This window comes from Megascapheus bottae, unplaced genomic scaffold, assembly GCF_031878675.1.
Source record: "Megascapheus bottae isolate mThoBot1 unplaced genomic scaffold, mThoBot2.hap1 HAP1_SCAFFOLD_546, whole genome shotgun sequence".
NCBI lineage: Eukaryota > Metazoa > Chordata > Mammalia > Rodentia > Geomyidae > Megascapheus > Megascapheus bottae.
The window spans coordinates 11874-39405 of record NW_028327492.1 but is presented as its reverse complement, the minus strand read 5'-3'; the positions used below and the strand labels follow the sequence as shown (position 1 = coordinate 39405).

The window sequence follows — 27532 nt, the reverse complement described above, 5'->3', positions numbered from 1 at the left end:
TGCGCTCCGGAGCTGCCCCTCACCGTCCACCCTGCCCTCACCGTCCCACCCTGCCTCACCGGTCCACACCTGCCTTCACCGTCCACCTGCCCCTCACCGTCCACCCTGCCTTCACCGTCCACCCTGCCCCTCACCGTCCACCCTGCCCCTCACCGTCCACCCTGCCCCTCACCGTCCACCCTGCCCCTCACCGTCCACCCTGCCCTCACCGTCCGCCCTGCCCCTCACCGTCCGCCCTGCCTCACCGTCCGCCCTGCCCCTCACCGTCCGCCCTGCCCCTCACCGTCCGCCCTGCCCCTCACCGTCCGCCCTGCCCCTCACCGTCCACCCTGTCCTCAGCGGCTCCTCCGTAACAGGCTGAACTGCCCCTTACTGTCCACCCTGCCCTCAGCGGTGCCTCTGTAATGGGCATCCTGTCATGGTGAAGAGACATCTGCAACTAGACACAGTGAACCTCTGCACATGCACTTGTGCTCTGTCCTTGCTGGCCCCGCTGGCCCCGGGTCCTGGGGCGGCTTGGTGTTCACTGGAACCAGAGGCAGAGCTCTGGAGTCCATGCAGGCCTACAGGGGTGCTTCCCGACCTGGACCATCCCAGCAAAGGTGAAAAATCACCTGCCAGCCGCACAGCAAGTCCCCAACACACATGTGTGTCACCAAGAGGCACCTTTGCTTAATAACCCCAGCCACTCAGGAGCCTGTGAGATTCTGGTCCCCAGTGAACCCCTAAAAAAGGCGGAGAAGTGGTAGCTCCTCAGGCTATGAGTTCAGACCTCAGTTCCAATAGCCGTTTTTATTTTATTCTATTTATTCTTTTACAGTCTTACATGTGCTGCCAGCCTTTCTGTTTCTTGATAGTCAACCTTATGTATGTCAGTGATTTTCCAAGTTGCTTCCAAGCATCATGTCATTTGAAACAGTTAAGATGAACATGTGAAGTTAGAATGTGTTGGTATTTTTTTGTTTTCCTTAAAGATTGTGGAAAAATAGTAACCATGGCTCATGAAGAAGGTAGAGAAAGAAGCTAATTTTAAAGCAAATACCAAGTTTATTTCACCTCGGCCCAAATTCATCCTCGTTTTGAATGAGGCTTCTGAGGTCATATGTCAGGTTGGCAAGGGCAGACCCAGGGGAAGGGCTTGGGTTCCCTTTCTGCCTTAGTGGCAACTGGACCAGTTACTTTGTGTCTTTGCTGCCATGCAGAAGGAATGACCTTGGTGGTGACTCTAGTATGCCTGGCGTTTCACAGTGTGAAAATGAAGTGCTAGGATTTTTACTGTACATTCTTCCATGTGGCTCCCCTTTGGCACGTGGAAGTTGTTTGTGTTGGTTAGTAAAGTTATTTCCTTATTTTTCGACTTGCTCCACTTTCTTTTCCTAATTTATGTTGGAATCAAGCTATTAAGGGTTTACTCAGATGTGCTTAGAATTTAGATAATGTTACTAGAACCATAGTGATTTGAGCATCTTTTTTCTAGGTCAGTTGTTAATTTATCTGCTTAATCTTACTTTAGCCACCAAAGTCCTTGGCACCGTGAAGTGGTTCAATGTCAGAAATGGATATGGATTTATAAATCGGTATGTGAACCTACGTGTTTTATGTTTTGCCATAATTTATTAATGGGGTGTATAAATTTGAAGGTAACTGGAGAGATGTATTCTCATTCATAAATTGCTAGTCATTAAGCACTAAAATGTATTTCCAGAATTATAATTAATAACTTTGTGCACTCTTAATCACTAACAGAAAAAGGGATATGACATAAACTCAGAAATGGGAAGAGCTTCATATCTATAATTTCACAGATGGAGGGATGGACTCCTAAGTCATGTACTAGTGAAGAGCTGGGCTGGGTCTATCTGGAACCCAGCTCTGATGCAAGTCCTATTGGGAACTGGGATAACTTCAGAGCATGTAGGCTTGGGGTTTGGACGCTTGGGATGTTTTTATAGGATGCTGTGGGTTGCTCTTGTTTTTTTCCTTGTTGGTGTCATTTGGCCGGGAGGGGGTTAAGGTGGGTGGTAGCGGAGCTGTTTTAAGTTTCAGTGTAAGGAGAGCCTAGTTCACAGCTGTGCCCTGTCCTTTCAACTGTCTGGCCTTGCTCTTGGAGGGAGGAAAATCCAGGGCTCTGGTTACAGACCGCATGAGGGATGAGGAGAGGTGATAGGAATGTTTCTGTGTCTTGAACCCTGTGCCTGGATGTCTGCTCTGGTAATGTGGAGGAAAGGCAAGTGTCTTCCAGAGTTGAGAACGTTTTAATGAAGGTCAGTCCCAGATAGGTGTCTGAGTTTAGAGGAAACAAAAATTTATGGTTTTGATGTAATACATTGCTTTTTTTTTTTAAAGTTTCTCCACATTCTCACTAGGAAAGTCCTGAATTTTGAGTCTTTTTTTTCCCCCCCTTTACAGGAATGACACCAAAGAAGATGTATTTGTACATCAGGTAAGAAGGGTTGTAAATGTTAAGGTTTCCATATGAGGAGGGAAGTCTTAAATACCTGTTTGTTCCTTATCTATCTAAAAGTGAGTTCTATAGATTCTGTATAAACTCTTCTGTGGTCCAATTTGGGACAAAAGCTCAGTTCCACATTTTTAAGATTGACAGATACTTGCACCATTGTATTAACCATTTTCAGTTTCATGTTTGCAGTTGAATAAGATAATATTAAGTTAACCTAACAGTCTTTGAAAGTGAAAAGCCTGTTGTTGGCCCTTAGTAAACTCTTTTTGTCTCCCTCTCCCTGTATGCACGCTGCTGCTCTGAGGTACCCTTAGTGCTTGGGGAGAGGTAGTGGCAGGCAGCTCCTTGCACTGGAATTTCCCCCGCAGGGAAGGGGGCGGTCAGACTTGGTACATTTGGAATTAGAGTAGGTGTCTAGTTCCCTCCTGCTGACTGTCAGATGCCTAGCAGGAACTTGCCACAGTCTCTTACTACACAAGGTGATGTTGAAAAGGAGATGTGGAAAAGCTGGGCTTCTGTGCACATAGTGTTAGCCTAGGACACCATTTGTGTATTTTGAATCCTTGATTGCTTTGTTACAAAATAAATTAGAATAGGCTCTATTTTTCTTTGCTTTTTTTTGTACGTTGTTTTTTCAATGAGTGATGTAAAATAGGTGTATCATTTCAGTGTTGATGTCAGCACTGTCACGCTAGTGTATTTGTTCTGGAACTTTGTCTTAATATATATATATATGTATATATTCTTTTTTTTCCTCTCTTGGTTTTTATTTCCTCTATTTTAAGTGTGTGTATGTATTTGGATGGAATTAGGCAGTTGGAGATAGTGATGTCTAAAAAGTCCTCTGGTTTCTATACTTTCTCTTGAGTGGATGCATTGACACTGCTCCTTGGTGATTGTGTAGTAGATTTCTTCTTCTTTTAAAGTGGTAATAGACTGAAAAATGTTGTGTGGGGATAGCTGCTGGCTGGTGGGTCTCTTGGGGAGTTTTTGTGCTGTGGCCAGCATTAGCATGACAGCTAGCCTGAGCCTGTGATATAGGGTTCTAGCCCTGTGAGGATGCGTGGTGAGTCACCTCCATGTGTTGAAGCCTGCCCAGTTTAACAGGAAAGGGACCCAGCCTGCTGGGCGGGGCCAGTTTTGGCATGGCAGCTGTTATTGTACTGTCCTGAGCTGCCTTTTTCCTGTGTGGTGTGGGTGAGGTCTCTGCTCTGTTGAGTCACTGTGTTCTTTTCCTTACCCCTCCTACTCAGAGAAGGGGAAGGGCTGGATTACACACACCTAATCCCTATCTCTAAATGGAGGTTGACCTGATTTCATAGAAACTCAGCCCCTTTAACTGTTTAGGGTATCAGCCAAAGATACAGAAGTGTTGCCACAATGATTTGACCCTTCTTTGATTGAAAACTATGAGCATGTGCCTACAATCCTAGCTACGCAGGAGGCTGAGATCTGAAGCTTGAGGTTGAAAGCCAGCCCAGGTGGAAAGTTTGTGAGACTCACTTCCAGCGAACCACCAAAAAGCTGAAAGTAGCACTGTGTCTCCCCCGCAAGGCTGGAAGTCACTCTGTGATGCCTTAGACAGAAACATGAGCATGCATTTTAAGTGAAGATGTTTTGTAGACAATAAAAGCCGCTAACTTCAAAAGAATTTGTAAAGTGTATGGTTTTCTAGTTTTTTAAATGTATATTTTGGAGATGGAGGGTAGTGGGAGAATTGTATATTTAAGCATGGATACATGACTTCAAGTGGACTCCGTGAATGTGGAAGGGCTACAGTCGTTCTGATGGTGTTGTGGAGCTGTGTGCACCAATGCAGTCTCCTGTTTCCCTGACAGACAGCCATCAAGAAGAACAACCCGCGGAAATACCTGCGCAGCGTAGGGGATGGAGAGACGGTTGAGTTTGATGTGGTGGAAGGAGAAAAGGTATGCAATGGGGTTTGGGTAACAACCCTGGGGCAACAGATGTTTACATAGTTAAAGATGTTCTGCTCTTCTGATTTTATTTTAGGATTTTTTTTTAGGATTGGGAAAAGTGTTGTTGTTGCATTTTTTTTTTGAGGTTGCTGGAGCTTGAACTCAGGGCCTGTTTATTGCTCTTGTTCAGTAGAAATATTTTTTTTGATTGCTGAATGCTATTAAAAACATCTTAAGAGAGCACTGAGGCAGTGGGCTGTATGGCCATGCCAGGTTTCAACAGATTTCTTCTTTTTTTTTTTTTGGTCTGTTGTGGGGTTAGAACTCCGGGCCTGGGCGCTCTCCCTGAGCTCTTCAGCTCAAGGCTTGGCTCTACCACTTGAGCCACAGCCCCACGTCTGGTTTTCTGGTGGTTAGTTGGGGATAAGAGTCTCACAGACTTCTGTGCCCCAGCTGGCTTTGAAAGCGTGATCCTCACATCTCAGCCTCCTGAGTAGCTAGGGTGACAGGCGTGAGCCACTACCAGTGCCTGGCTTCAGCAGATTTCTTTTCATAAAACTGCTTCCTGCCAGGCATTGTGGTTCATGTTCTTCTGCACTTGGGAGGCTAAAGCAGGATTTGGAGTGCAAGGCAGTCCTGAGCTACACAGCAAGACTGACTCCCCCAAAACAAACAAACAAAACAATAAAGCATAATATTTTCTATTTGCTGCTACGTAAGCTAACCAAGTTCCTCTTCTTGTGGAGGTTTGGCATGTAGTGGCTATAAGCCATGGTTTTTCTGGGCCATACACAGATCCTGTTTGAAGTTTGCACTAAGGGCCTTTGAAGACACATCATGCCTCTGAACTGAATTCACATGTTACAGTCTAGACTCCAGACAGGAGTTCAGGGTGCCTTTGGGAAGCCCTAGTGCTCATTGGCCAAGTCCAACCCCCCCCCCCCCCCCCCCCCCCCCCCCGTTGGTTATGGGGCTTGAACTCAGCCTGGGTGTTGTCCCTGAGCTCTTCAGCTCAGGCTTCTGCCCTGCCCCTGGGCCTGGGTGTTGTCCCTGAGCTCTTCAGCTCAGGCTTCTGCCCTGCCCCTGGGCCTGGGTGTTGTCCCTGAGCTCTTCAGCTCAGGCTTCTGCCTACCCCCTTGAACCACAGCGACACTCAGGTCCTCTTGACCATCGGCACCAACCAAGCTGCAGAACAAGACACATGTGCCTGGGCCTCAGGTCAGGTTCTCCGGGTACTTCAGGAACGTATCTCGATAAGTAAGGCTTTATTAAGTTTAATAGTGCTGCTGAATCTGAGGACATGGTAGTTGGGGAATGGCTTTCTCTGAGCCCTGTGGGATTGGATGTTGCCCCAGTTAGATTCCCCCAAACAAGTAATACTTTCAATTTCAATACAAATTGGCTTGGGTTTTAGAAATGAAGTGAATCTAAATAAACTTACAAGTTGCGTTCAGCCCATGGTATAAGTGCCATGGCAGGTAATCTTGGCAGCTTAAATTCTAGACTAATGGGATTGAATGACTTTACCTCCATCTTCTCTCCACGGCCCTTCACACTGTTCTACAGTCTGATCCCTACGGCTTGCAAACTCCTCTAAACAAAAATGCTTTCTTTCTTTATGTATCTTGAAATTTAAGTGGTTGCCTTGCCAATATGATGGACAGAGTTTCTGGCAAATCCCTTGGAATTTCACATCACTTACCAGCAATAATCTGTGATAACACATCCAGCTCTTAAAATATTTTTTCCAGGTTTTTACTTTTGTGTGTTTTCAGAAATCAGACTTTTACAAATGGATCCATATTTTTTTATGAATTCCCTTTGTCACAGTTTATAAAAATATCACTGAAACATTATTATTTGTTTGTCCTTAGAGAAGAGGTCCTTCTACGTGTATTAATAGTGATAGGGAGGTCTAAAGGATGGCCAATAGACTTTGTTTCCAAATTAAGGACTTTCTTTGCTGCTGCTGCCAAGAAGAGAGAAGTTTTCTCCTCTGTGACATGGGATGGGAGAAGCACCCTCCCTTCTCTCACGGGATAGAGAGGAATCCTCTTCTCTCCCAAAGGATGAGAAATGCCCCCACCCACCTCCTCAGCAGAGCTGGATGGCACCACGGGGGCTCGTGAGTGGTGATTCCTCTGGTACCTAGGGTACCTTTGTCTAGGAAGCCTTATGTCTCTCAATTCTGTCCCATCAAGGATCATTCTGCTAGCTCTCACATTGCTTCCACCTATGCAGTTGTGTTTTCTTGACTATCTTATGTTCTTGAACTTTGGCCAGCCTTGCAAGTGGGCGTCGTTTATCCAGCTGCACACCTGCAAGTCAGCCCCTAGGTGAAACCTGAGCATATGTGCGAGGTCACAATAGGAGTTCCTTAGTACCTCCCAACAGTCACATGGTGTTATGCCCAAGTCTCAGGACTACCACCAAGAGACCACCCAGAGTCAGACATTCCGAAATGCAAAAGCAAGGCTTTATTCAGGCGGGCTAGATCTGGGCCTCTGTCCTACACTCCCATACAGCAGGAGCCCAGGAGGAAGCCCTGAAGAGCTTTTCTACAGGGCTTTTAAAGGCAAAGACTACAGATTTACATTAACACAGCAATCAGCTATTGGAATGAGATAAGGTAGGGGTTAGGGACAGTTCAGGGCAGTTGGAGCTAAGGGGGATTCCTATACCAGTAGAGTCCTAATTAGCTGTCTAAGGGTAGTTTTATGGTTTTAGAAAACAAATGCCATCCCTTGAGTTTACGCGCGAGTTCTGCTTTGGAAAACAAATGCCATCCCTTGAATTTACACGAGTTCTGGTTAATTTTAACACAGACAGGTCAGTTCCTGGGATTTAATGGCACCACAATTCTGTTTCTTTAATTTATGTGCACTTTTGGGTCACTCACAGTTTACATAAACAACAAGACAGTTGCTGCTTCAGAATGGGGGCGCTTTTTTAGCTCTTCATTGGCAGCTGACCACCACTCTTTTGCAAGGAGTTTGGTTCTTTACAATATGGAGGTTCTGTGTTTGTGCTCTTTTTCAGGGTGCTGAAGCAGCCAACGTGACTGGCCCCGATGGTGTTCCTGTGGAAGGGAGTCGCTATGCTGCTGATCGGCGCCGGTACAGACGTGGCTACTACGGCAGACGCCGTGGGCCTCCCCGTAACGTAGGTTGTGCTGTGTCTGCCTGACCAGTGGTTGGAAGTCTTCTCTTGGCTAATGTTAAATGCAAGTCTTAATAGGGTAGAGACATAAGAAATACCCAGTCTGGAGACAAGACAAGAGTATTCTCTTCCTTTCTTTTTTCATTTCTCTCTCTCTCTCGTTTCTTTCTTTGTTTCTTCTTTTTTGTGGGGTGTGGGTCGGGCAGCATTTAGTATGGGAACTTGTCCAGTCTCATTGTAAACTTGACAGTCAGAAGTGGTATCTGGACCAGAAGTGTGGCCTAGTGGTGGAGTGCTCGCCTAGCATGCACAAAGACCCAGGTTTAATTCCTCAGTACCACATACATAGAAAAAGAAGGAAGTGGTGCTGTGGCTCAGATGGTAGAGCACTAGGCTTGAGAAAGTCCAAGGACAGTGCTCAGTCCCTGAGTTCAAAGCCTGGACTGGAAAAAACAAACAAACAAGTTGTATCTGTGAATGCACTTTCTGCAAATAATAGAAGTATATTGATTCCAGGTAGGCAGCACCAGAGTTTTCTAAGGCTCTTTCTTTTCTTGGTGCTTTTATTTGGCTAGGATGTGGTCAGGCAGCCTCACTGGTGGAGGGTATTGGGTTCTCACTGTTAGGTTAAACTTGTGAGGGATTTTTTTCTTGTTTGTTTTTGCAGGCCCTGGGGCTTGGGCTCAGGGCCTGAGCACTGTCCTTGGGCTTTCTCAAGGCTAGAGCTCTACCACTTGAGCCTCAGCACCATTTCAGGCTTTTCTCTGTGTGTGGTACCGAGGAATCAAACCTGAGGTTTCATGCATGCTAGGCCAGCACTCTTATCACTAGGTTAAACTCAAGGCCTCCGTTTTTTTTTTTTATTTGTTTTGTTACATAGCTGACCTAAGAAAATCATTCTTTGGGTGACAAGAAAAAAGAAAGAAAAACTTGAGAATAGGCCACAAAAGTAGTAAATAATGCAGCTGTTTTTATGTAACATAGCATTTTGCTGTTCTTTCTAAATAAAGAATCAACAAACAAGGAGAGATGTTTTATTCTTTAGATTGGACATAGTTCAGACAAAATGAAGTGTATACACCCATCTGATGGAACTTAGGAGACTCACTTTCAAAGCATTTAAATGCTTTTGGAGGTAGAAGGAGGGGTCAAGGCCCTAGTGTTGTAAGCAAAGGACCAACTTACAAAGGAAAATTCGAGAGATCCTAGCAGGATGAAATTCCACACAGCCATCCCATCCAGAGGCCTCTGCTTTGGTAACAGACCTCACCCTCCATCCTAAGTGCTTTTGCTCTTTATTCTGTCATCTTTTCATCCTACTTGAAGTGCCTCTATCGTATTTCTTAGTGCATGTCATCTGCTCCTATATTTTTCTCATTTGTTTTTTTGTAATTAATAAATCGTGAGGGGGTAGGGATTAGGAATGAGCCACTGCTTCAGTTAACGACATTATCTTATTTGGTAAATTTCATTATGTCATTTCATTCTCATTCTCAGATCAGTTTGAATTCTTGGTACATTCAGAACTAAAAGTGATAGAAAAATCTTCAAGTTCTCCTAGATCTTTTCCCCCAGAAATGGAAACAATATTAGGGAAAAAAAATGTTACAAGTCTGGAAGTGTAACATAAGTGGATATCTTCTGTTGTTCCCAACAGCTTACTGTCAGGAGCAGCTTACTCCACCAGTCCTGCCTTTACGATTGTCTTAACAAGTTTTTTTGTGAAAGATTTGGCTGTATAAAATTGAAAAGATAGAGGCATTCTTTCACAACACTTAATATTCTTTCACAACAGTTAATATTTTGATGGACATTTCCTTCAGAGATATATTTTTTAAATTTTATGAATTGTTTCTTGATGCTGTTTTTACACAGAGTAGAATGGCTTGGTTTTTCTGAAATTTGAATAGTTGAGTCTACAGGTGAGACTTTATCTACTGTGGAATCTAGTTGTACATGTGGACTGTTACCCTCTACAAGAAAGAATCCTTTATCTCTTGGTAGTTTCTAATGTGTTCATTAAAAGCTTATGGTCACTTTTCATACCTAGTGTTATTTATCCCTCTATGAAGTGGGTTTTGAAATTATGAAGTCCTTGAGTGGTTGGTGGCCATATTTGTTAAAATTTTAAATGAAAATGTGTGAACCAGTAAGAAATTATAGAAAACAAGTCATTAATTTTCTTTGTTAGTAAGGTCTCTAGTTAGAAATGGCTAGCATTATGACTTACTAATGGTAAAGCCCAATTAAAACTTCATTTCTAAACACAGAAAGAGAATCATGAAGTAAGTTAGTAGTTCTCAAGTTTTTGGTTTTGGATCCATTTATCTGTGTAGATACTACTACAGACTGAAGAATGTTAATTTATCAGGCCGGGAATTTGGCTAGTGGTAGAGTGCTTGCCTAGCATGCAGGAAGACCCAGGTTCAATTCCTTGGGACCACATACTTAGAAAAAGCCAGAAGTGGTGCTGAGGCTCAGGTGGTAGAGTTCTAGCCTTGAGAAAAATCCAAGGACAGTGCTCAGGCCCTGAGATTAAGCCCAAGACTGGCAAAAAAAACCCCCAAAACAAACAGAAAGAATGTTAATTTATGTGTATTCATACTTAGTATCGTATGAGAAATTAACTCATTGTTAATTTAAAGAACATGAGATTCTTACATTGAATGAAAAGAACATTATACTTTTGTAGATGTCTCTGGTGTGTGGTTTCATAGACGATGCAGCATAGCATTCTCTGATGCATGCTTTCATAGACAATGGCTGGATCCTCTGGTGTGTGGTGGTGCTGTAGATGTTGTCTGGATCCTCTGGTGTGTGGTGGTGTTGTAGATGTTGTCTGGATCCTCTGGTGTGTGGTGGTGCTGTAGATGTTGTCGTGCTGTAGATGTTGTCTGGATCCTCTGGTGTGTGGTGGTGCTGTAGATGTTGTCTGGATCCTCTGGTGTGTGGTGGTGCTGTAGATGTTGTCTGGATCCTCTGGTGTGTGGTGGTGCTGTAGATGTTGTCTGGATCCTCTGGTGTGTGGTGGTGCTGTAGATGTTGTCTGGATCCTCTGGTGTGTGGTGGTGCTGTAGATGTTGTCTGGATCCTCTGGTGTGTGGTGGTGCTGTAGATGTTGTCTGGATCCTCTGATGTGTGGTGGTGCTGTAGATGTTGTCTGGATCCTCTGGTGTGTGGTGGTGCTGTAGATGTTGTCTGGATCCTCTGGTGTGTGGTGGTGCTGTAGATGTTGTCTGGATCCTCTGGTGTGTGGTGGTGCTGTAGATGTTGTCTGGATCCTCTGGTGTGTGGTGGTGCTGTAGATGTTGTCTGGATCCTCTGGTGTGTGGTGGTGTCATAGATGTCTGGATCCTCTGGTGGGTGGTGGTGTGTCATAGATGATGCCTGGATGGAGTCTGGTGCACAGTGTCATAGATGAGTGCTGGATTACCCTCTGATTCTGGTTTGTGGCTTCGTAGACATGGCTGAATTCTCTTACGGTTTTGTGTGTGGACTGTATGTCATTGTCCCCAGGAAATCTGACCCCACAGTCACCAGTGATGATGAGGAAGAAGGCAAACGCCACTCAGTAGCCTTATGAGAAACCTGGGACTTTGTGGAGGCCCTGGAAACCCAGTTACACTTGAGAAGTGCTGTAGCCAGAAACGACCTAGGTCCCTTAAGCTCCTCATGTCATGCAGCCCGTCTTTCTCTTGGTAGTGCCCTGGCCGAGCCCCACTGGGTAAGTGCTGGGAGACGGATGGATGGAGGTGTAAATACCCTTTGGGTGTGTCAAGTCAGATGGCTCGTTCCAGTTAGATGACACTTGACTTGGTTGAGTTTGATTGCTCCTGCTTCTCTGCTTCTTGGCATTGTGTGTGTGCGTGCAGCTGTCATGTCATGTCACTGGGGTCAGTGCCTTCGTCTGTCCATAACTCATGGCTCCAGGAAGCCTTTTATGTTGGTTTTCTTTTGGCAACACTCCGCTTTGGTTCTGTCCTTGCTGAGCCTTCTCCTGAACCTCTGTTTGTTTGCTTTGCTAGTACGCTGGGGAGGAGGAGGAGGAAGGGAGCGGCAGCAGTGAAGGATTTGAGCTGCAGGCCACTGACGGGCAGCTGTCGGGGGCGCGGAGCCAGCTGCGCCGCCCCCAGTGCCGCCTGCAGTACCGGCCGCGGCGGTGCCCGCCCTACCACGTGGGACAGGCCTTTGACCGGCGCTCGCGGGCCTTTCCCCACCCCAGCAGAATGCAGGTAAACGTGCACCTGGACTCCTCCTCCATCATCCCTGCCTCCTCTTCCATCATCCCTGCCTCCTCCTCCTCCATCCCTGCCTCCTCCTCCTCCCCCTCCTCTTCCTCCTCCATCATCCCTGCCTCCTCTTCCATCATCCCTGCCTCCTCCTCCTCCTCCTCCTCCTCCTCCATCTCTGCCTCCTCCTCCTCCATCTCTGCCTCCTCTTCCTCCTCCTCCTCCATCTCCATCTTTGCCTCCTCTTCCTCCTCCCTCCTCCTCCTCCTCCATCTCTGCTTCCTCCTTGACCCAGCTTCCTCCTCCTCTTCCTCCATCTTTGACTCCTCTTCCTCGTCCCTCCCTCCCTCCCTCCTCCTCTTCCTCCTCCTCCATCTCTGCCTCCTCCTCCTCCATCTCTGCCTCCTCCTCCCCCCCCTCCAATATAACAACACCTGGCTTGCGGCTTGCTTGTGGTAAAGAAGGCCTTCAGTCGGTCTTTCCAGAGGCTCCTTCTAGAAAGGCGTCTAGCAGCAGCAGCAGCAGCAGCAGCACATGGCCACACTCGTGGTAGGGGGCCCTACTGTATAGAAGAATAAGAAATAATGGAGGCAGGTAGTATGTGCAGAGGTCAAATAGGATCTGGACTTGAATCCCATTTCTGCCAGTTGGGGATGAAGTTTTGTCTATTTTCTAACAGAGGCATTAAATACCTATACCAGAGGGTTAGGACTTCTGAGTTGATAGAAAGAGTGTAACAACTCAGTGCCTGCAACACAGAAAACACACATTAACACCAGATTAGATGACAGCCAGCAGAATGGAGATGGAGTGGGGAAATGTTATTAGTAGGCTTTGGTGACTTCGTCCTGTTGTTCATGAGCCTTGTACCCTACCCCACGGCGTAGTTTTCAGGTAGTGTGGAAAGGGAGGAGGCCTCGCTCACGCTTGGTCAGCAGCCACGTGCGTTTCCTCCTCTGTGTCCCCAGGCTTCCCCCTGCCCCACCCCACGCACTGTGCTGGCTGAGCTTTGTGTCCAGTCTGTGTTCTTTCTGCGCTGCTTCTTGTTTTCTCCCTGGTCGCAGCAGCTGCCCCTGACAAATGTGCTAAGAATAGCAAGTCCAGTTCACACGTGTGGCGACATTGTGTACGTGAGACCTGGTAGGTTTGGGAAGTCTGGATGTGAAAAAAGTTGTGGGAGTGAAATGCACATTTGTTTACTGCCTTTGTATTTTCTTTCTTTGATAATAGCTCTCACAATTTAGTTTTTTTATACATTCTATTTTCTGAGGAGAATGTATTTTACCTTAGGAATTTCAGGTCTAGTTCAAAAGGTTTCCACTGTGTTGTGTGGAACAGCACACACATAAACCATGAAGGATTTTGAACCTGTGTGTGGTACTCATACAACTGCATTTGGGTTTGTTTTTAAACTCAGGCTGACCATAGTCACATTTCATATTGTTTCATACTATCATGTTTTTATGTATCTGGAGATTTAAAGTCTCCTTGAAGCAAATGTTAAGAATTTCATAAAGTTTCTTCCTGTGACAAGGTAGCTTTAAGGTTCAGTGTGTTCTCTTGGTGAAAAGTATGTGTGGACTTTATGATGATTAAAAGGTATGGATGTGAAATAGAAAAGTTACATTTTCTTCTGTATTCCACTGGCTGCAGCGATGGAGATTTGTAGGAGGCTAGTGATGTGGTACTATTCTTTAAGACAAAGTAGCAAGATTGATTACCGACAGAATGATTTCCATCTTTAAGTGTGTATGTGCGTGTGTAACCACTTCCGAGCTGCTAGCAATCATTTACAAGACAGCAACAGTGGTTGCCATCTACCAAGTGGCAGGTATCTGAAATGAATGTTAGGGTATTCTTTCTCTAGCCTTTGAAATTAGCAGTGATTTCTATATTGGTTTTTGTTTTTAAAACCTAAGTGAAAATAAGTGGACACAAAGTGGAGGAGAGTGACTTACATTGTTTACCCTTTTTTCTCAGGTTGTAAGGGGCTGAGTGCAGGGGCGGGCACTCAGTGTGGTTATGGGGTCACAAGCAGTGAGGACCTTCTGCTCTAGATCTGATAAGGAGCTGGCAGAGGGTTCTGAAGACTGACAACAGCAGAGTGGGCAGAAGGCAGGTGGCCATGGCTGGATTGCTCTGCTGGCACGAATGTCAGGACTGGAAAAGATTCGACACACAGAAGTAATGGCCCTGAATATGTGGTGTATGGAGTAAAGAATGCAGCTAACTAAAGATCAGGTTTGGGGAACCATTTTTTGAGTTGGGTGTGTTTTCCTGGGTTAAAAACTTGACCAGGACAGATGAAGCAGAGGTTAAAAAGTTGCTAGAGGAAGTAGGAAGGTGTGGTTCATGTGAGTGAAATGGAGAAGATTCCTAAAGGAAGCAGAGGTGCAGATATTGTGACTCTTGGCTTGCCAGGAAGCTTGCCAAGGGGAGACTACTACCTACTTTCACACTACTGAAAGCCATAGGGCAGGATGAGATAAACTGTCAGGTGAGTGAGTGTAAGTAAAAATAAAACTATAGAACTTACTTTAAACATTTCAAAGACGTGGGAGACAAGGAGGTACCAGCAGGAGACCATGGAAAGGGACAGACCGGGAGGATGTATTTCAAGGAAGGAAATGTGTTTAGTGCTGTCAGTCACTAGAGGAAATTATGCTAAGAACTGGTTACTTGGGTTTGAGCACTAGAAAGCTACCGGTCTGGTGAGGACAAAAATGGGAGCGAATGGATAGACAAATTACGTATCTTTTGAGGCAGTTTCTTTTGTGATGTGGCTTTTGTTTGTGATCTGTAAAATAACCCCAAACAATACCTTAGCTGGGGGCAAATTTGGGATCTGGGCCACTAGATGTGAGGAAGAGCTTGGCTGTTGTACACACATGTGCTGTCAGTCTACAGGCACATGCACACGTGCAACTGCACGCGAATGTTTTCTTAATTTTGTCAAAGCAAGGATGTCTTGATGACAGCACATCTGGCTCCCCAGTTTTGATTTTGAAGTGCTGTGATGCATTCGAATGATGGTCCCCTCTGGAGCAGAATAACTTTCTTTGAGCTTGGGCAGAGAGAGTACAAGCCTGAAATATCTTACGTCAGAACATGAGGAAGTATTCAAAAGACTAAAGAAGACACAGGCCAGCCAGAACGGGTTCCTGATGGCCCATCATGATGCCCACACATTGTTACTTACTGGATGAAAGAGAAAGCCATCAATTTCTGTGTGGACTACTAGTCAGTTAGAAAGAAGGAGTCAGCTCAGAAGAGGAGACCCCTTTCTTAGAGGAACTCAAGCCTCCCAAAGTGGTGATAGGAATTGAAGGCATGCAACACAGAGCAGGGCGTGGGGAGAGGGTCCCTGTGGGGTCTGCTTGTGGCCTGCTGTGGAAGATGACCAAGCCAGATGGAGTCACTGGGGATCTACCCAACGACCTTCGTGGTGGTGCACTGAACAGACCAGTGGAGCTGTGCTTTTTCTCTAGCAGAGTAAAGATGGAGGAAATGCAGTGCATGTAAAGGGAGAGGTACTCGGCACAGGCCATGAAACCTCTGGGGGGAGGCAGTCTGAGGGTTGGACTGTATCTCCAATTTTTCTGTAAGTTTGTGATTCTAAGTAAAAGAAAACTGGATGCAGTCTGGTCATGTTTCCAGATCTCAATGGTGACAGGGAACAAACTGGCTAAGATGTATAGTGAACGAGAGAATGAGGGTACAAACTGGGTTAGAATTGACTAGATCACAACAGAGAATAGAGACATTGTAGTTATGAACATGAACTGAGAGGAGATTAGGAAATGTCTATGCAGGTAGGTCGATGGAGGAACAATACGGATTGTCTTCTGACTCTTCTGACTGAGATACAAAACTGTATTGAAAATCTTCATTGGGAAGAATTCACTAACGATTTTGTTTCCAGAAAGAAACGGGCAGCTGGACGCCTGTCATCCTCGCTACCCAGGAGGCTGAGATCTGAGGATCAAGGTTCAAAGCCAGCCTGGGCACTAAAGAACCTGAACCTGAGACTGAGACTCTTACCTAATTAATCTCCAGAACATGGGAAGTGGCACTGTGGCTCAAGGGTAGGGTGGTAGCCGTGAGTGAAGAGCTCAGGAGCAACGTCCAGTCCCAGAGTTCAAGCCCCATGACCCACACAAAAAAAAGAAGAGATGGTGTTCCACTGTCAAGTCTTTCGAGTTCTAGTATTGGGTCTTATTTTTTACTTCCTTTTGTTAAAGTTGCCAGCAAGTTCATTTGATTCCCCCATATTATTATAAGTTATCATCAAGAAGAGATCAGTGATACAAAAAGAACTGAAAGGAAGGTGTTGAAAACATCCCAGAACTCAAATGTACTATATTCCCGTGCAGGAAATAGATTTTCTTTCAAAGGAGAAAAAGTTGGATTTCTTATCGTTTGGGAACTTCTAACCCCTCAGTAGCTCACTCATAAAAGAACTGGGGGCAGATGGGGGCGCGGTGGCTCACGCCAGCTTGTGTGAAAACAGGCATCGTGGGCCACAGACACAGGCTCAAGTGATGGGACTAAGACCTGTCCAAGCTTCAGGTCTTGGGTTCAAGCCTCCACACTGGTCCATGTGCCCAGCACTGCGATCTCTGACCCTTCTGCACACCGTGCTGTGTGTGACCATATTTTTCTTGGGCTCTCATTGTCCCATCTAGGCTGGTGAGATTGGAGAGATGAAGGATGGAGTCCCGGAGGGAGCCCAGCTCCCAGGACCAGTTCACCGAAACCCCACATACCGCCCGAGGTACCGTAGGTATGTGACTTTTGTAGAAAGTAATGGCCAGCGGAAGGCCATGAGCCTCTGATAGTAGGGAGGGTGGCGTTGCGGAGTGTCTGCTTGGTTGATCTATTGCATGTCCATAGAACTGGAAGATGTTGATGTAACAATTTCTGGTTCCTGACCACGAGACTTTTGCATTATACCCGCACCAAACCATGATCTATGTTGTGCAACTTGCATGGAATGTAAAGCTTTCTTTCAGCTTTGGAGACAAGGTCTTGCTGTGCAGCTCACACTGTCCTCAAACGTGGGATCCTGCCTCCGCCTACTGAGTGCTGGGGTTCTACTCAGGTGCCATTGGGCTTTCCTCTTATTAAATTGAAGAGACAGATTGATGTTAGTTGATAGGCAGTGCGTCCGTGGTAGTGATAGTAATGGAAGAAGAACTGAGTGTCAGTAGTTGGGCTACTAAATGGTTTTAAACTGAGGTCTTCCTAACGTATGGGTGACATGTGGCTCTTGGCCATTGTGTCTTCTTTAAGTTTCAGCCTGCAGTTTAATAATTGTATTTTGTGGACTGAGGCTGCAGCCACCAAGTCTAGAAGTTGGACGTTGAGAGTTCTAAGGTGGCAGCTAAGGCAGCTGCCCTCACAAGATGAATGTTTTTCCTGATGCTAAACATCACACGTGCCCCCTCCTCCTCCGATGTTAACATTTCCAGTGGCGACAGTGTCACAGCAGGCCGTTCACTTGTACTGATGGCCTTGAAAGCCCCTTCTGAGGTGTTTTTTTTTTTAATTTATTAACATTGTTTTTTTTTTACCTCGTATTTCAAATGTCATATTTAACAAACAAGTATTCAAGAAGAGAATCTATATACAATCAATGGCACATATTTTAGAACATAATTAAAATTAAGCTGAGGGTTTGTATGTCATAGATACATATTAATCTATGTAATAAAACGTTATGTCTATAGAGTATATAGCCCATCGTAGCCTTCTGAGGGTGTTTATACTGTAAGCTCCCTGTTTTCTTCTCCTCACCCTGAGGTAGAAGTGGAACTTTTCCTCAAGGACATTTCATTCTACAGACCAACATGATTAGTACCAGAAATTCTATTGCTCTTTAGGTTTTGGAATATTTTACATTTAATCTACTGGTTGAACATAGTCTTCACTTTTTTAGATTAGAGACGAACAGTCTAACCCGTCCATTGAAATTTCTCTTGTTTAGATTTATTGAAGAATAAGTAGACGTAAGGGGAAGGATGAGAATAAATGCTTGCTCCAAAATTTCAGTTTATTTGTAGACCTATCACTTATATGATGACCAGTCACTAGGTTTCAGCTCTCATTGCCTAATCTGTCACCTAACCTGAGAAGTCACCTCCCACCTCTCCAACCTTCCTAAACTGTGGTGACAGGAGCAGCACCATCCTGGTTCAGACTGGTGCACCCTGCGTCTGTCACCTCCACTCCCCGTGTCTGTCACCTCTACACCCGGTGTCTGTCACCTCCACACCCCGTGTCTGTCACCTCCGCACCCCGTGACTGTCACCTCCGCGCCCCGTGACTGTCACCTCTGCGCCCCGTGTCTGTCACCCCCGCGCCCTGCGTCTGTCACCTCCACTCCCCGTGTCTGTCACCTCTGCGCCCCGTGTCTGTCACCTCCGCGCCCCGCGTTGTCACCTCCACTCCCCGTGTCTGTCACCTCTACACCCCGTGTCTGACACCTCTACCCTGTGTCACCTCCACACCCCGTGTCTGTCACCTCCGCACCCCGTGTCTGTCACCTCCGCGCCCCGTGACTGTCACCTCCGCGCCCCGTGTCTGTCACCCCCGCGCCCCGTGTCTGTCACCCCCACGCCCTGCGTCTGTCACCTCCACTCCCCGTGTCTGTCACCTCTGCGCCCCGTGTCTGTCACCTCCGTGCCCCGCGTCTGTCACCTCCGCTCCCCGTGTCTTTCACCTCCACTCCCCGTGTCTGTCACCTCTACACCCCGTGTCTGACACCTCTACCCTGTGTCACCTCCACACCCTGTGTCTGTCACCTCCACACCCTGTGTCTGTCACCTCTGCACCCTGTGTCTATCACCTCCGCACCCTGTGTCTGACACCTGTACCGTGTCCGTCACCTCTACACCCGATGTTTGTCACCTCCACACCCTGTGTCTGTCACCTCCACGCCCTGTGTCTGTCACCTCCACGCCCTGTGTCTGTCACCTCCACTCCCCGCGTCTTGTCACCTCCACGCCCTGTGTCTGTCACCTCCACGCCCCGTGTCTGTCACCTCCACTCCCTGCGTCTGTCACCTCTACCCTGTATCACCTCCACACCCTGTGTCTGTCACCTCCACACCCCGTGTCTGTCTCCTCTACCCTGTGCCACCTCCATACCCTGTGTCTGTCACCTCCACACCCTGTGTCTGTCACCTCTACTCCCCGTGTCTGTCACCTCCACACCCCGTGTCTGTCACCTCTACCCTGTGCCACCTCCATACCCTGTGTCTGTCACCTCCACACCCCGTGTCTGTCACCTCCACGCCCTGTGTCTGACACCTCTACACCTGTGTCCATCACCTCTACACCCGATGTTGGTTGCATCTATACTTGATGGCCTATCTATCATATGCATAGCCAATAGAGCTAGAATTGAAATTAAACATGCATTGCAAAAACAATACTAAAATGGGTTTTTGTTTTTTCCCCATGTTTAATCCTGTTGGTCTTCACTTGACTTCATGGGGACAGATCTGGGATAATAATGTGTTTCCGTGTTCTTATTCTTAGTGCCTGTCAAAGTTCCTGTCTGAGTCATGAGTGTGTGTAAATAAGAGGAAGATGATAATGAAATAAGACTTTATTCTAAGCATATTCCCATCCCCACTCCCCCATTTGCAGTACTGCCAGGTAAATCATCCTTTTAATAGGTAGTGATAGTTGCTCTCCAGCAACACCAGTATGAGAGGGACACCCAGGGCCTGAATTCCCACAGACCGAGCAAGATGGCAAGTATCGCTAACCCAGCCCTCCCCCAGTTACCGGGGAGAAAACAACACTGAGCCAGGAGCTGTGCCAGCCGTGAAAGCGCAGCCGATCTCCTGTTTATTACCATCAAGCACTTAGTTATGTGCTGTGGGGGAAAGAGGAGGTAGGATAAGGAAAAGGAACCCATAGAAGAAGGCCAAGGGGCCATCACCAAGGACCAGGGCAAACTTTCAGGTTTTGAAATACTGAGCGGGACTGGTGCAGAAAAGCACAGGTGGGCTGAGGACCTGCGCGGGGGTTCAGTTGAGTCATATACGCGGAAATACCTCAAGAGAGGCATGCAAGGAATGCCTAGCCAAAGCCCTTTAATGGCAACTGAGCCAGAATGGTGAACAGGCCCCAGAGACCAGGCCTCTTTTTGTTTGTTAAAACAGGGAGGACAAGCATGCAAAGCCCCTGTCTTAGGTCGTCCCCTTCAGGGGATTTTACCCATCATTGAGTACTCTGCGGCCTTCTGTCCCACGGTACTGATCACCCCTGGGCCTGTCTTAGGTTGTTCCCGTTCCAGAGATCTTTCCTGTCATTGGCTCTCAGGGAGACATCTAAGGGATATCGAGGGATCCGTCCTCGTCATAGGGCTCTTATTGGTCATAGGGGTCATTGGCATTAGCAGCAAGTCTCTGATAATGTACCTGTGCATTCATCAACTGAATGGATCTATCCTACTTTGAATAAATTGTATAGCCTTATTGATAACATAGGGCCCAAAAGGTACACGTAAGAGCAAGAGGAGTATAGGACCAAGAAAAGGAAGGACGGTTAAGAGGTCTCCAAGATTTTGCAGAACTACCATAGCCAGGGAGTCCGGTTGTTCCTGGAGATCTAAAAGAGTACTAGCAACAGCATGTAAATCATTCATCATCTGTTGAGATAAAGCTTTATAATAATGTAAGGAGGTTCCCAGCCCCGCCGCCCCAGTAGTGGCCCCAGTGAATATGCCCGACATCTATATTACTAGAACGGTTGGGGAATGGGTCGGATTTGAAACATGAGCTCTTGGGAGAAAAGATGTACAAAGAAACTCCAGACCTCGGTGGCAAAGGGGGCACTGAGTATTGTGCTGAAAGGAGTTAATAAGAATAGCGTTGGCAACGGCCCAGGCTTCTTACAGAGCCAGCAGTCCCCTGCTAAGTTTGGGTTTGTAATGTTAAGCAAATTAAAGGTGGCTTGCAGGATCGATTGTGTGGTCAAAGAAACAGCTTGCCTCTTATTTCAGGTATAGCAAGAGGATGATAGACCGGTGGGGTCTGGTTCTCAGTAATTTTATTTACTACGTTTTTAATGAAATGTTTTTGAGCTTGATCTTGTACCCCGCCCCCATCGGATACACCGACCAGGAGGGAGGGTGGACCAAGAAGCATGGTTATTATTGCCAAATTTATTGCAGGAGGGACTAACTCCTGGAGACCTTTTAATGAGCGGGGCATACCGATACATTTTATTACCAGACACGTATGACGTAACTTCCTCATAACAGTGAACATGTATGGTGTCCCAAAACTCACTGCAAGGGCACTGGGGTGGAGATTCCCCAGCTGTCTGAGGCTTGACCTTTGGGCCTGGCCAGCAAAGATTAGTGAGGATGGGCAATGGGGCTCCCGGCCTCCTTCCCAGCCATAAGAGTGACCACCCTTTTTCCATCTGGGCAAAAGTTATGGACAAAATATAAATGTTGAGGGTGGGGTGGTGTCATATGCACAATCGCTACCACATGGGTTTACAAGCTTCTTCTGGAGGATTGCTCTAGCTTGCCCGGGATCGTCAGTCCCCGCACTAGTGATGGGTATCTCGACTCCAAGAAAAAACAGGATCAACATTGTGAGGTCCACTAATCTGAAAAAGAGGAGAGAGAGATATGCTCAGGAGGCAAAGAGCCTTCTGGGTCCTCATCAGTATTATTGGGGTCCCTTCCCATTTGGGGACAATATTTAAGATCCCTTGCAGGGACCCAAATTGGCTTTGTTTCATCAGTGGGGAAAAAACAACCAAATCCTCTTCCAGCTGTAATGAGGGGATCGGCGCCCCTCCATTCCCCATTAAGGTGGTCCTTCCACCGGACATAGACCGTTCGATAGGGCCTAGAGGTTGTCCAGTGTTTCTGGAAGGGTGAGAGATGCTCCCCTTTGGCCAAATTTGAAATATTGAGAGTAAACAAGGCCATCTTTAGCTGATCATGGGGCAGGCCCAGCAATGATCACTTGACTCTCCCCACTAGCCTGTGTTCCTGAGAAACCCTGTCACTGCATTTGCTCCCATTTTGTGTCTGATGCTCTAGGGGGCCTCCTCGCCCACGACCTGCGCCAGCTGTTGGAGAGGCTGAAGATAAAGAGAATCAACAAGCAGCCAATGGCCCAAACCAGCCATCTGCTCGCCATGCATACCGGAGACCCTACAACTACCGTCGCCGTCCTCGGCCTCCTAATGCTCCTTCACAGGATGGCAAAGAGGTGAGGCCATGTGACCAGAGGGCGAGTGGGTCACTCTTGACTAGGACATACCTTTTGACGTGACACACAGCCAATCAAGCCCTTTTCTTTGGATCAAAATGTAGGGAATGGCTTGCCTATCATGAGTAAAAAATGTTCATTTCCTCACTTGGCATTCCCAGAACAAATGGCTGATGTAGGGGACTTGGAGCTAAACATTTGGGTCAGTCTTGATGCGGACAGCACTGTACAGAGGGAACATTGTCTCCAAGCCTGAGTTGAAAGCATTTGGTGGGGAGTGGCTTATACATGTAAGAAAAGTGAAAGGGTTGCACGTCCACTTTCCTCCTCCAGAAGTATGAAAATACATCTCTGAGGACTCTAGTTGTAAACTTTCCACACTCACTGTTCTGTGTTTTAGACCAAGGCAGGTGAAGCACCAGTCGAGAACCCTGCTCTGGCCACCGAGCAGAGCGGTGCTGAGTGACCCCCGCTCCCCAGGCACCTCCACCATCCACAGGGTAAGAGTCCCAGCGTGGACTTGATTTCTTTTTAACTACTTTGGATTTGTCAGCAGTGGCACAAGTTACTGTAACTTTTTTGGGGGGAACCGTACATGCAAATCCCTTGTATCCATTGTGATTCCCGGGGACGTTACCTGTGGGATTGGCCTTGTGTGAGTAAATGTGGAGTTGTGAACATGCAGAACCTAAATGATGATGGCAGACTCCAGTAAAAAAAGTTGATTTATTTTTTTTTTCCCCTAGGTGACCTAAAGGAATAATGACCATTCAAAAATAAAGCACACCTACAACCTTACCAACACCAAAGAAACAGCTAAGCAATAAAGTCAACGACTAACCAAGATGTGGACATTAGAATGTTTACTATTACTCTTTTTGAAACTAACAACCACAAAAGGAAAATGTCGGCAATTTTTCCTGGAAGCTGCAATCTAGGAATGCCTGCACAGAATGTAAGAGAGCACCTCCCCAGTTTCAACAACCACTAGGTTTCTATTTTTTTTTCCTGGTTTTTACTGTTTTGGTACTATGAATTGAAAGAAATATTAATACCATATGGGGAGAACCCCTACCAAAGAAATCTGAAATATATAGTAAATGCTTTTTTTTTTCCTTTTTTGTTCATTTTGGATGCTGGTGCTAAACTTGCAAGTGTCATGATTTAAAAAAGAAATTTTATGCCCTTATTTATTTCTAGAATGAGGGGAGGATCACAAGTTTTGATTTCTTACATGACCCTCTTTGAAAATGTGCAGTAAGAAGTTCCTCGAAAATAAAATTGTTGCCCTTCAAAGGAAAAGTTGTCTCAATGGAGTATCTTTTCCCATGTTCGCCTGTCTCTCCACCCCCACCGCACATACTGTGTTCACTTGACTAAAGGGGATTTTTTGAAAAGTGCATCTTGGAATTGGAGGGTGGTGAGCAGGGGTCCAGCCCGCTCTCTGGTGGGAAGTGGAGCTCACTACACCACAGAGGGGAGGAGGGTGGTGAGCAGGGGTCCAGCACGCCCTCTGGTGGGAAGCGGAGCTCACTGTACCTTGGAGGGCGTCCTCTGCTGTTCACGTGGGAAATGTCAGTGTGGCATGTGAACACCATGTGTGGAACAGTGTGGTGGTCACACATCCATAGTTTTCCTTACATTAATTCTGTGTGTGTGTGTGTGTGCGCACACTGTTAATAGAGTTTGAATATAGGGATTGGGTGCTGTTCCTCAGCTGTTCACTTAAGATGGTGCTGCAGTACTTGAGCCTCAGCCCCTCTTCTGGCTTCATATTGTCTAAACGTGTGTATCTATGGGTGTGTGCTTTGTCTCTCTGTGTTTTCCAATGAGCATATCGTTCTATAAGATCTTACTCTGTTGGACTGAGGGAAGGAAGAAGACAGGAAGAGAGGGAGAGAGGGAGAGTGCAAGCTTGTCTTCTCTCCATTTTTCACTCGTTTTTGCAGTTTATGAGTGAGCATGAAATAAACTAATGAAACAATCTTGGATGGAAGCTGTGAGACAGCGCTTGCTGTCTCTGAACACGTGGCTGCTGTGTCTCCCTGTTTTAAATTTTTGAAGGAAACATTGGTTGATGGAGGCAGAAGATGGAATGTTTTAATTTAAATTCATCCTTTACCAACTGGATTCTGTAAAGGTTTTTTCCCCACTCCTAACTGAAAACTGGAAATAACAACAATTCAGCCTGTTTTTTCTTGACTTGCTTTGCTCTCTGGTCTACTTTCCTCCGTGTTCTCCACTCACCCCCCCCCCCCCCGCCACGCCCCACCCTAACATACTGATAATCCGGGATGCACGAGAGAGGCCATGCAAGGCCCTAAGTGACTGTCCCTAGTAAGTGTCTGCGGAAGGTCTGGCCTGCCTGTCCCATTGGCTCTCCAGTTCCAGTGTCAGCAGGGTATTCCCAAAGGCTCGTGGGCTGCCGCACAGTCAGGGGTTGATCTCAGGTCTTCTGCTAGGCAGGCAGGTTGGCAGGCGGGCAGTGAAGCGGGAACCTCCTTGGGGAAGAACCGGGCTGGGAGGGGAGGCCATGGCCGGGGCTCGTCTTCCTCTGCCAGTACTGAGCCTCCAGGCCATCTGGAGGGGCTGTGGGGTTTCAGACACTGGACAACCATTTCTCCCCACCAGGTGCTCACAACCTGGGCCTCCATGCTTCCCCAGGTAGAAGTAAGCGGTGGCACTCAGGATCTGGAGGCCTCCAGGGTCCCTCCACGCCCACCCCTGGGTGAGCAACTGATTCCTCCCCACCACGCCAGAACGGACAGCGGGTCCCCCCATGCCCAACCCAGAGCACGGACTCCAAGCCCTGTCCATGGCCACCAAAGCAGACCACCCCCGGAAACTGTCCTGGTTCACAGGCTGCTGCTCTGTTCACCCTGCCTCTCCAGGTGGGAAGGGGAAGAGGAGGAGCTGAGAGGAGAGCAGCCAAAGGCAAGTGGGAAGAACAGCCAGAGAAAAAGGCGGGCTGGAGCCAGAGTGGGGCTGAGGCTTGAGAAGGGTGGGGCTTGTGGGGGGCTGAGCACCGGGGGGTGGGGCCTGGATGAGGAACGGAGGTCAGCGGTCTAGGGCGGGGCTTGGAGGGAGAGCTCCAGGGGGGTGGAGCCAGGGCATGGAACAGGTGGTCTGGGGGTGGGGCTTGCTGGGTCAGAGGCTGAGAGGGGTGGGGCGGAGCGAGGACGTGAGGGGTTGGGGGGGCTTGCGGGGTCAGAGCCTGAGAGGGGTGGGGTGGAGCAAGGATGTGAGCGGTCGGGGGCGGGGCTTGTGGGGTCAGAGCCTGAGAGGGGTGGGGCGGAGCGAGGACATGAGGGGTTGGGGCGGGGCTTGCGGGGTCAGAGGATGAGAGGGGTGGGGCGGAGTGAGGACATGAGGGGGTCGGGGGCAGGGCTTGTGGGGTCAGAGCCTGAGAGGGGTGGGGCGGAGCGAGGATGTGAGGGGTCGGGGGTGGGGCGAGGACGCTGAACTGGTCCAGGGCGGTTCTTTCTGGGATCAGTCGGCCTGTGAGAGGCTCCAGTGCGGCCGCCTTTCTCTGAAAGAGCAGCATTTGTTCCGGGGCCTGCAGAGCTGGGCGGGCACTCTCGGCCTGAGGCCGGGCGTCTGTTGCCTGTTCACCGGTCCTGTAAGGTGCAGGCAGCGTTTCTTCATGGGGAAGCACCTGAAGGAGGCTGTGTCTACCCAGACGCCTCGTGTGTGTGAGGAAGGCCATATTAGGCCTAAGCCAGGCCTCCAGAGCCAGCTGCCAGTCAGAGGTGCGCTTTTTAGCCTAGGCAGGCCCGGGGCCTGGTGTGTGGTGGCTGTGAAGTTGTGTGAAGTGGGGCCTGCTGCTTCGTGTTTGCTCTTCCTGAAGTGGCTTCGGCCATGTTAGGCCTAAGTCAGGCCTCCGGAGCCAGCTCCCAGTCAGCAGTGAGCTTTCAGTGTAGGCTGGGGCCTGGTTGAGAGTGGACAGGCACAGCAGCACACCCGCCCGCCGCTGCCTCCTGGGACGGTGCCGCCATGGCAGGGAGCGGTCAGTGCAGATGGGGCCTGGGCTGCTGCCCCTCCTCCTGGAGGACGTGAGGGGCCGGGGGCGGGGCTTGCGGGGTCAGAGCCCGAGAGGGGTGGGGCGAGGACGCTGAACTGGTCTGGGGCGGTTCTTTCTGGGACCAGTCAGCCTGTGAGAGGCTCCAGTGCGGCCGCCTTCCTCTGAGAGAGCGGCATTTGTCCCGGGGCCTACAGAGCTGGGTGGGGCCCTCTTGGCCTGAGGCTGTTGTCTGTTCACCGGTCCTGTCAGGTGCCGGCAGCGTTTCTTTGTGGGGAGGCACCTGAAGGAGGCTGTCCTACCCAGACGCCGCGTGTGTGTTTGTGTGTGAGGAAGGCCGGGGCTCTTGAAGTAAAGTGGTGCTTCTTGCCAGGTCTGTACAAGGCATGGGTGGGTGGTGGTTGTGAAGGTGTGTGAAGTGGGGCCTGCCATGCCCTGTGTGTCCTTTGTGCTCTTCCTGAAGGGAAGTCCTGGCCTAAGCCAGGCCTCCGGAGCCAGCTCCCAGTCAGCGGTGAGCTTTCAGTGTAGGCCCGGGGCCTGGTCAAGAGTGGAGAGGCCTGGCAGCCCGCCTGCCGCCCGCCTCTTTGATTTTGTTTTACTTTTTTCATTCCAGGTCCTAGGACGGCGCCGCCATGGCAGAAAGTGGTCAGTGCAGATGGGACCTGTGGTGCAGCCCCTCCACCCTTGACTTCCAGGCTCTGTCTGCTCTGGTAATGCTCCCCCTTCCCCACTTCTGGTCTGTGTCTGCCCCCATAATGCTCCCCCACCCCCACTTCCGGTCTCTGTCCGCTCCCATAATGCTCCCCACCCCCACTTCCGGTCTCTGTTTGCCCCGTAATGCTCCCCCACCCCCACTTCCGGTCTCTGTCTGCTCCCATAGTGCTCCCCTACCTCCACTTCCGGTCTTTGTCCCGTAATGCTCCCCTACCCTCACTTCTGCTTTGTGTCCACTCGTGAAATGCTCCCCTCCTCACTTCTGGCATTTGTCCACCCGGTAAAGCGCCCCGTCTCCTGTCCCCTCTCCATTTCCTGTCCCCTCCCCGTCTCCTATCCCCCCTCATCTCTTGTCCCCTCCCCATCTCTTGTCCCCTCCCCGTCTCCTGTCCCTCCCTGTGCCCTCTGCCCTTCCCGTGTCCTGTCCCCTCCTGTCCCCCCCTGCCCCTCTCAGAGCCTGAGGACTGGTGGTTGGGGTCATTGTTGGAGACATCATTCATTCTCCAGTGTGGACGTTGTTGGGGACATCATTCATTCATCCTCCAGTATGGAGGGCTTCTTCACATTTTAATGGGCATATTGAGATTTTGTCTATATTTTGGAGCATGCCTCCCCAGCCAGACAAGCACCTTGATGCTGAGCCATGTCCCCTGTTGGTCTCAGGAAGCCATCATTGCCCCAAGCCTGGCCCGGGATCTGCCTCATGAGGAGCTTGGTGGGGTAGCAGAAGGTGGGAGCAGAAAGTGTGGTCTACATGGCTTTTTCTTTTTTTCCTTCTGTCGGCTC

The 27532-nt window shown here is 48.3% G+C and overlaps 1 protein-coding gene and 1 non-coding gene across 2 annotated transcripts; both read left to right on the top strand.

Annotated features, from left to right (window-relative positions):
* Positions 1 to 994: 994 nt before the first annotated feature.
* On the top strand, positions 995 to 23316 carry Ybx3 (Y-box binding protein 3). Its single transcript, XM_090327615.1, has 10 exons — positions 995 to 1010; positions 1514 to 1577; positions 2410 to 2443; positions 4300 to 4389; positions 7420 to 7542; positions 11565 to 11771; positions 16454 to 16551; positions 21843 to 22014; positions 22415 to 22514; positions 22761 to 23316. The coding sequence occupies exons 1-9, from the start codon at positions 995 to 997 to the stop codon at positions 22478 to 22480; spliced, it is 870 nt and encodes a 289-aa protein (XP_090183741.1). The 3' UTR covers positions 22481 to 22514; positions 22761 to 23316.
* On the top strand, positions 5086 to 5216 carry LOC150039731 (small nucleolar RNA SNORA70). The gene has a single exon (XR_016534253.1). It is a non-coding gene; the product is annotated as a small nucleolar RNA SNORA70 (small nucleolar RNA).
* Positions 23317 to 27532: the final 4216 nt, after the last annotated feature.

Coding starts and splice junctions, on each gene's coding strand:
- Ybx3 (XM_090327615.1), top strand. Junction 1,578..2,409: donor GGATATGGATTTATAAATCG/GTATGTGAACCT, acceptor CCCCCTTTACAG/GAATGACACCAAAGAAGATG. Junction 16,552..21,842: donor TACCGCCCGAGGTACCGTAG/GTATGTGACTTT, acceptor CTGATGCTCTAG/GGGGCCTCCTCGCCCACGAC.